The sequence below is a fragment of the Helobdella robusta genome (genome assembly GCF_000326865.2).
Source record: "Helobdella robusta unplaced genomic scaffold HELROscaffold_10, whole genome shotgun sequence".
NCBI lineage: Eukaryota > Metazoa > Annelida > Clitellata > Rhynchobdellida > Glossiphoniidae > Helobdella > Helobdella robusta.
This window is the reverse complement of record NW_008703571.1, coordinates 4,505,006-4,515,059: the sequence shown is the minus strand read 5'-3', so window position 1 is coordinate 4,515,059 and position 10,054 is coordinate 4,505,006. Positions and strand designations below refer to the sequence as shown.

At 31.5% G+C, this 10,054-nt stretch overlaps 1 protein-coding gene across 1 annotated transcript; it reads left to right on the top strand.

The window, feature by feature from the left end:
- Positions 1-3,180: 3,180 nt before the first annotated feature.
- HELRODRAFT_166960 (hypothetical protein) lies at positions 3,181-8,023 on the top strand (the record flags this gene model as incomplete). Its single annotated transcript, XM_009012116.1, has 4 exons — positions 3,181-3,761; positions 3,831-3,832; positions 6,597-6,654; positions 7,777-8,023. 4 exons carry the CDS (start codon positions 3,181-3,183, stop codon positions 8,021-8,023), a joined length of 888 nt encoding a protein of 295 aa, XP_009010364.1.
- Positions 8,024-10,054: the final 2,031 nt, after the last annotated feature.

Below are 10,054 nucleotides of genomic sequence, written 5' to 3'. Positions count from 1 at the left end.
TTTCGAATAAAGGTTTTTAAGGACACAATATGGTCTAACGTTGATCTTCTTTTTCTTCCTCCACATTGTGTGCTTTTGATTATATTATGTTCACTGATATACCATGTTAGCCTATTGTTTATTATTTTTTCAAAAATTTTGCATGTACAGCTAGTTAGGGATATAGGTCTGTAGGTGTCTGGTTTGTCTTTTGGTTTTCCTGGTTTAATAAAAGGTAAAATTATTGCATGGAGCCAAATTTGAGGAACTTTTGAGTTTAACCATATGAAGTTGTAGATATTCAAATATTTTTCTGCTGCTATTGAAGGAATAGCTTTTAATATATCGTATGTTCTTTGATATTTACCTGGAGAGGAATTCTGACTGCTGCTTATTTTATTAATTATTTCCTTGTAGGTTATTGGTTGGTTGTAATCTTCATTATTGTTGGGTTCAAAGTCTAATATGACCCTTTTTTTGCGTTGTTAAGGTTTGTAGCTAGGGATTTTTTTTTGAAATGATTGACTAGTACTTCTGCTATTTCCTTCTCTGTTTCGTGTATTTTAATTTGATCCTGTATGTGGCTTGTGTGACATTCTGTGTATTTATTTTTAATCTTATTAACTATTTACCATATTTCCTTTATTGGAGAGTTTTTTTTCATGCTATTGACATATTTTGTCCAACATAGCTTTTTCTCATCTCTTATGGTTCTTCTGGCCAAAGCTTTTGCTTTTTTATACTCTATTAGATTATTCGAAGTAGGGTTTTTCTTGAAATTTTTAAACTGATTGAATTTATATTTAATTTCTTCTTTACATTGATCATTGAACCAAGGATTTATGATTTTGTTATTTCTATTATTTATTATTGGTGTCGTTTGTTTAATTGCCATCATTATTGTCTCAATTCAATTTTCAATCAAATTTCAAATTTTCATCAATGTCCTTCCATAACAAAAATTGATCAGCACATATTTTTTAAAATTGCTTCTAGCTGGTTTTTTTTTTTGAAATTCAGGTTTTTTTTTTCTTGACGACATGTTTTGTGTTTTCTTTAATTGAATCACGATTGGGAAGTGGTCGCTACCGTGCAGGTCATTGATGACAGACCAACTAACTTCATCGTATAAAGATGGAGAAATCAAGGCAAGGTCAATGGTGGAGAAGGTATTTGTTTGTTCATGGAAGTAAGTTGGTCCTGTAGGAATTATTAAACAAATGTCTCCTCGTGTTATTTCTTCTAAATATTTACCTTGAGGGTTTGTACGCTTACTACCCCACCAAATGCTGTGGCCATTGAAGTCTCCGATATTTAATTATCAGCGGTTTAGATAGTTTATTGATTACTTTTAAAATGATTTCTGACTTCATTGGTAAATTTGGAGGTGCATACATATTACATATAGTTATTGTTTTGTTTGTTGTAATTTTTGTTACTATTATATTTAATTTTTGATCTATTTTGATTTCTGATTGTGTTATTGTATTTTTAATGTACGTTGTTATCTCTCCTACTGAATTTGTTTGTGATGGATGTGCTGCTTTTGAGTATGTTGAATAGTGTTTTATGTCTATATGTTTGTTTGGATTTAATTTAGTCTCTTGTAAACATATAATTTGTGGTTGTTGTTCGTTTATTAATATTTGTAGTTTGGAAAGATTGCAATTTTCTGATATTCCATTGAATTATTTTTATTTCATCTTCTGTTCTGTTGTTTTTATTTGTTTCGGATTTTTTATCCATGTTTGCTTTGGGAAGTTTTGAGTATTTGTGTTAGGTTATAGCATGCTTCCTCTGTTTCGTCTATTACTTGGAGAATGTTCTTGTCATAGTTACTATTATGGTTATTTGTGTTAAAATTATTATCTTTGTTGTTATCATTATAATTGTTATTACCTTTTTTATTGTTGTAGTCATGACTATATTCACTCTTATTATTCTTTATACCATCATCATCGCGACTTCCACCATTACCTATAACTTTACTTTTATTGTTAAGCTTATTATGGCTACCATTATTATTATTTGTATACTTATCATCGTTACTGGCATTACAATTTTTACTATCGCTATTATTTTTACCACTTTTGTTTTTATCGTTATTGGTTATTGTTATTGAAATTATTTGTATTATTATTATTATTCAGATAGATTTCTTTTCCTTTTTTCAAGAGTTTAAGAGGTTCAGCTGGAATTAGGGCACATGAAATGCTCTTGTCAAATTTTTGGGTGACCTCTTTCGTTACGTTTGCATGTTATTTGTTTGGTTTCTGGATAAGATATTTTCATAGTTATTTTAGTTTTTATAATCTCCTTCTGCTCCTGATAAACTCGACATGACTTGTCATAGGTAGGATGCTTCTATCCACAATGGAAGCACTTTGATTTCTTGTGACATGGCTTTTCTCTGGTGTGTATGTGACCAGTTTCACCGCAGTTGCTACATATTGTTTGTTTATTGTTGCAAATATTTTTGTGGTGACCATATAATTGATATATAGTGCATCTTGTTGGATTGGGAATGAATTCCGTTACTTTAATTTTTTCATAGCAAATTACAATTGAATTTTGGATGACATGAGATTGGAAAGTTATTATATGTGTTGGTTTTAATTAACTATTTGTTTTTCTTAATAGAAATGTCTTTAGCATCTATAACCCCTTGTGGTTTTAATTCCTCTTTTATCTCCTCTTATGAGCAGTTTCTTAGATGACTTGTCCCTTTGTGTAATTTAGAGATCTATGGGGCGAGAATCTTACTTTTTATGTTTATATTTTTAACATTTCTATCTTTTCCCCTTGTTTTGCACCTTTGATCTGTATAATTATTTTATTTTTCCCTATTTTTATGTTGTCTACTTCTCCCACATGAGCATAAATTTCCCTTTGAATTCGGAAACATGTTAATTTACTTATGTCATAGTCTCTCGAGGGTGAATTCAACAAAATAAAAATCAGTCATGATCTAACACGTGGTCAGCGCGTTGAGCTGCGAGAATTGATTGCTGAAGCTTATGATGGCCATTTTTTATACAGAGTGAAGGGCCGAGTGGGACGCTGGAAAATAGTAAAGCTTCAAAAAACTGCAATCATCTAATATTAAATTTTGGTCTTCTTAATATAAGGTCTGTTGTAGCAAAGTTTAATGTTGTTTATCAATTGTTATCTGGTGGATTGGACATTTTCCTTTTGTGTGAAATGTGGCATGGTTCTCCTGAAGATCCGTCTATTCAGTTGGCCATGCCGCCAGGTTTTAGTTTCTTGCAAGTGTTGAGGCCTCATGATCCTTACCATGGTGGTCTTATTGTTTTTTTCAAGAAGATGTTCAAGGCCAGGAAAATTGAAGTTCCGGTTTTTCAAACCTTCGAGACTATTATAGTTGAATTTTCTTTTGAGCGTCGCAAAGTTTTTGTTTTTGGTATTTACAGACCAGATTCAAAATTGGTCACATTTTTGTTTTTTGGTGAGCTGACATCAGTGTTAGAACACTTATTTGCATTGGGTGATGGTTTGATAGTGGCTGGTGATTTTAACATCCATATTGAAAAGCCTGGTGATACGCACTCAATTAATTTGCTTAAAATATTTGATTCGTTTCAATTAACAAACGAGGTTAATGAGCCTACCCATAACTTGGGTGGCACACTTGATTTAGTTGCGTCCACTCCTGATATTCCTTTGTCTAATTGTAGAGTGGATCCCAGTGATGTTTATTCAGATCATGGTCTGATTAATGTTTCATTCTCGGTCAGTGTCAAGCTACCATTGACAACAAGGCGGTTGGTTCGCTCTTGGAACCGTTTGGATACACATCGTTTTAAATCACTAATTTTAAACTCTCCAATCAGCGGTCCGTTTGAAAGTGATGACGTGGATAATGCATTTGTGTTGTTTAATCGTGAGATGAGGAGGGTTGTTGATGAAGTGGCTCCACTACACTATGTCAACTCTAAATATGAGCCATTAGCCCCTTGGTTCGACGGAGAGTGCAGGGATTTGAAAAGGCTATGTCGCAGATTATAACGCGTTTACCGAAACAACCCAAGTGATAAAAATAAGAATATCTGGCGACAAGCTATTAAAGATAAATATTGCTTGTTTGTCAAAAAGAAAAATTGTTATTGGAAAGACTTGGTGGAATCAAATAGCAACAAACCAAAACGTTTTTGGAATGCCGTTAACGGTTTGCTTGGAATGGAACAGGTAATGGATGTATCAGAAGTTGATCATAGTTCTCTTGACCTTTCCAAGTTTTTCAAAAGCAAAATTGATGATGTTCGTAATTTAACCAATCATTGTGATGAACCAACATTCACTCCATGTGACCTTGAATCTTTTTTCAAACTTTTCGCCCTGTACTGACAGCTACATAAAAAAAAGTCATTTTAGAATCTCCATCAAAATCTTGTTTTCTTGATTGTGTGCCCACAAAGATTTTTAAAAGATTTGTTTTTACCGTTTTTAACGTTTTTTAAAAATTTGTGTTTGAGTTCTGGCTCAATTCCATCTGCCGGTTTACCAGTCGGGTTATCGTATATTTCACTCGACGGAAACAGCTTTAATTGATGTTTCGTCAAGGTTGTATTCATCAATGGACGAACAAAATGTGTCATTGCTTGCTCTCTTGGGCATGAGCTCGGCGTTCGATTGCGTCGATCATGCAATACTTCTCAAAAAACTGAAGCAAACATTTGGACTATCGGGAGTCGTTCACAAGTGGTTCGTGTCGTACCTTGCTGGTCGTACTCAACAAATTTTATTCAAGACAAATTTGGCAGCTGTCGATGCTTTGTCATACGGTTTACCACAGGGTTCCGTCTTAGGCCCCATTCTCTTTTTGCTTCATACAGCAGATGTTTACACTATAATTGAGTCGTACAATTTCAGGTTTCATGCATTTGCTGACGACATCCAAATAATAGCCAACTCTTCTCCCTCATCGTTTGGTGATGTGGTCGATGATTTAGTATCGTGTTTATCAGCCATTGATGTTTGGATGATGGGGCACAGATTAAAGTTAAACCAATGCAAGACCCAGTTTTTGCCTGTGGGTACATGGCAACAAGTGAATAGAGTGGGTATCAACACTATCAGAATAAAGGAATTTGTCATCGAATTTTGTGCGTCAGCACGAAATCTTGGATTTATTTTTGATACAAACATGACAATGCAATTGCACATAAAGTTGTTGTTTAAAGAATGTACTTACCAATTGAGAAAATTGAGACTCATCAAAGGATCTCTAAATATGCATACATTGCAATGTTTAATTTACTCGTTCATTCACTCGAGGATCGATTATTGCAACAGTTTATTCTACGGTTTACCCAAAAAGTATGTTGCAGTTACAATTAATTCAAAATTGGGCTGCCAAGTTGTTAACTGGTGGTTCATATTTTGATCATGTTACTCCTATTTTCTTCAATCTTCATTGGTTGCCCGTTCAACAGAGAATTATTTTTAAAATTGCCCTACTGGTATACAAAAGCATTAATGGATTAGCGCCGAAATATTTAATGGATAGAATTGTTCCAAGAAATGCACCGTTACAGTGTCAGAAGTTACGGTCAAACAATTTAGATTTGTTAACAATTCGTCCAAACTCAGCTAGCTGTTGATTGCAGAGATTTCGCTGTTATGGGACCGAAGATTTGGAACAGTTTGCCAGTCGACTTGCGAAATCGTGGGTTGTCAATTACTGAATTTCGAAGAAAGCTAAAAAACCATCTTTTTAGACAAACTTTTCATGATATGATTTGATTGAAGTGAAACATTTAATCAACTTTTACATTAGCGCATTTAATCAACTTTTACATAAGGGCGCTTTATATATAAATAATCTAATAATAATAATAATAATAATAATAATAAAGTATTTTATACCGTTAATTGATAAAAAAAAGTTTTGTTGAAATTTACCTTTAAGCTGTTGGTTTTCAAAATGTCAAAAAATTAAAAACTCGGGTTATTTGGTGCCATTTTTAACCATGAAGGACTACATTTAAAAAAACATGTTTATTATAATATATTTGATATTTATATTTGTGTATGTAATCATTATTGTTATCAAAATCGCTAACTAATCATGGTAACAACCAAAAAATCTAAGCTTTATATATGCATATTTCGAGGCACATACCTAGAATAAATATAACGGCCTTCGCTCACTTTTAACGGCCGAACAAGGAGTTTACTTCTGGAGCGAATATGGAGGGTGATTTTTTAATTTCGGAATATTGCTTTTATTTAAAATGTTAAAATTTTAATTTTTTTCAATTGTTATTCAATGTGGTGATTAATTACCTTTAAATAGAATCGATATTACCGAAATTAATTAAAAGTTTAAAAAATTGAGGTTCTTTGCATATTCCTGCTTCAACCCATAAGAAAGTGTTGTATATTAGTAAATAGGCCTCCCCTTGTTCCGGGGCATATTCAACATAATGCATAGAGACATACATGCGAAAAGTTAATTTAAAATATTTCTCTACCCATACATTTATTTCTTGTATTTTCCACGATGGACGTTTTTGGGGCGCCGTTCAAAATTTTCTGTTGTGTATCTGTATTAGTTTAAAAATAATTAATCATGATAACATTAAAAAATTGGACAGTTGAAAGGTTTGGCGACAGTTCCGTCTACGTCGAAGGAGTGCGAGTGTATGTAGTAAGGTTTTAATCCTTTTCTCATCAACAATTGTTCTCATTAGTAGAGATTAGATTAGTAGAGATAATTTATTAAATTAAAACTAAAATTAAATGTAAATAGAAATAAACAAAATTTAAACAATTTACTTATATTTAAATTTAATACTTAACTAATTTAAATTTTTTTTGTGTGCTAACTAATAACTGATGAATGTAAATTGTAAGTTGTAAGTAAGTAAATCATAAATGATAAATATTTATAATAATGTAACTTACATAATTAATTTGTAATCTGCTAATGACTAATGTAATTATGGATAAATATAATTATATTATCTTTTATTTATGTTTTATTAGTTTTGAGGTTTTGCCTTTTGAACCTTGAACTTAAAAGAAACTAATGCTGGTAAATAGTAAATCATAATACCATTTACTGGCATTTAGTAAAAAATCTCTTAAATTTAAGTATTTATTTAACCAAGGAAAGAATGGTCTGGCTGGGTCACCTCAAGTTTCATTAATTGATTTTATTATTATAGAAATGTTTTATTGTTTTGTATATTCAATATTGATATTAAAATTTCAATTCAGTGATAAAAGCTATTTATAATTTACACCAGGTGAAAAATTGTCTTTTACTTATCTCATGTGAAAATAATAAAAAAATAAAATAATGTTAGTTTAGATTTTAGTGTTGCCAGCTATCATTTTAATTTATAGTTTAGTAATGAAGCTTTTCCTCAAATAGCTTTGATGGGTAGACATGTCACTGATATCCAAAACTTTGTTTTGTTAGTGTTAGTCTTACAGTTATTCATTGACAAATCTTTCGCATGTGCAGCATAACCTTGCTTGGGCAAGGTTATGCTACAATTGTTATGTTTGTTAAAGATACAGATACCATAGACAAACATTTAACTTTAGACTGCAAGATGGTGTAACAGTAAAGGCTTGGCACAGCTGTTGCAGTGACCAGATTCAATTGCAAGGAGAACCTCGCCAATCACATGCATTGTGTGTGTGATGCGTTGTTTCACGTTGGTTTACATGCATTCTGTGCTTGCTGTTGATGCCTCATAAAAATTTTGAAGGACGAATTGTGATAAATAAATAAATGATTACCATGCCTTAATGGGGCTTGTGCAGGATTTTTCGTCTGACCTACCGCGATCACGTCACCAACATTGAGTTGAGAAGAACACAACAGCCTTCCGTTTCCTCACTCCTGTTAAGGTGTCATCTAAACTTCTTTGATCACATAGCTCTTGCCAGTCTATGGAGGATCATTACCGGGTCGATCATTACCGACCACCACCGAACTGGACTCGACCGCGTGACTGTCCAAGACAATCATGGATCTGCTAATCAACTACGGTCCTTACTCAGTCTGTAGACTTGCTCATGATCGCTTGAAATGGAGGCACCTTGTGAACACAGCAACGTCCCGTTATGCAGCACACCAATAATAATAATGCCTTAAGCAAATTTTCAGTAGTACAGCAACGATGTTTGTGTAATATATGCTCTATAAAGATGGAGATTTGTTTTTTAAAATTAGATTTACATAATTAAAATATCAAACAAATTGTAAAATAATCATCTGAGGCTTTAAAAATTTTTGTGCAAATTGTACGACAACCAGAAACAGGTTATGAAACTTATAGCATAGTGCAAATGAAAAAATCTGTCCAAAACATTTGTTCATTCAAAATATAATGATAAAATAATATAAAAATTTGTAAAAAATGTATAAAAATAATTCCAAAAATACTTAAGTTTGCACTTTTTAAAAAACATATCTTTGGCATGAGTTCATTTTTATCCAGAGTGTACAGATGATTATGCTAATATATCTGCCTTGAAATTTTCAGATGGAGATGGGAAAAATTGGAAAATAAAATTTTTTTAATTGGGCCAAATTTGTATGTTTGTAAGATATATCGAAATCCAATGTACGTTTATTTATGCGTTTGTATGATATATGTGATTATTGATGTTAAAATTTGTTGATATATCCTTTTAAAAGTGCCATTCTCTAAAAAAATTGTGAATAATTAATTAATATTTGTAATTAAATGGATGGAATTAAACGTTCAGTGTTGCCCCTTTTATCTAGTTTTTCTAAAAATTTAATATTGAGATCTTTTTTGAACTGTATGAGGTGTTGTTAACTGTCTTGATGGCAACCCACACAATTGTAAAGTATAATATGGTAAGCATAAATAGTAACGGTTTATGACTGAACACTTTACGACATGACGTTGCATCGATTTTGATTTGAAAATTTTGAAATTTGATGTGTGGTTCTCATGCCTTTTAACATCTCAAGTAGGAATTCACCTTATGATTGGTACCCTCTAAGCTCTGCTCTAAAGTTTTTGGGGTTTGTTAATAGTATTTCTTGGAATGTATGGTAAAAATAAAAGGAATTTCGAAGTTCAGTTTTATTTGAATTTAATTTTTAGACTAGGCTTTTTTAATAGTGATTCTAGAAATATATAGTGAAAGTTAAAATAAATTCTGAAGTTCAGCTTTGTTATTATACTCAAAAAGATAATAGTATTTATATTTACATTTCATAAGTTGTAGGTTTCGCAATGTACAAGTTTCACAAACAAATTGTTGCTTGATGAAATTTGTGGTATTAATAAATGACCATGACAATGGGAAAATTAATTTAAAATCATGAAAAGTGATTAGATGTAAAATTAAACAAAGTGATAATATGGGGCTAGATTTATTAAATAGATTGACTGGATTTGGTTGACGAAATCAGAAAAATTGAAATACTTTGGAAACCTAAGATAAGCTTTCGGATATAAACTCAAGTTGAGAAATTATATGAGGTAATTACATTAGGTATTATGGATCAGGGACGTGTATTATGTTTCAGATTTTATGAAATAGAAAGTACTTTGGAAATATAAAATTACATTCATTTTTCAAAATATATGGATTTAAATAAAATTGACAAGTGCTTTAAATTTTTTATAAATTAAATTAATTTTTTAAATATTTTTTTTAATGTTTGATTAAAACAACAGTGATGATAATACATTGTGGCATAGTAGTAAAATAAGGAGGAGGATTAACACAACTACCTTAGAAACATGCACTGGTAACAGGTATTCATTGGTAGGACCTATGCTGACTTTCAAAGCTCAGTCCAAGAAAGGTGTTTTAAATTGATTGATTTATTTATTTCTATCCATGACACGCATCCATTATTTTGATTTTAGGCAACTCAGCTGGTGTAGTCAGTAAGTTCGCTCATGGTTTCCCATATAATTGGAAATCAATCCTAAAAAGGAAGTTAGTAAAAGTTAATTGATGTTTTGTTTTTAATGTATAAAACAGTCCTGGTCAAACAACCTAATAAAATTGAAAAATCAATGAAATAGAAAATTTAATAAAAACATCAGAG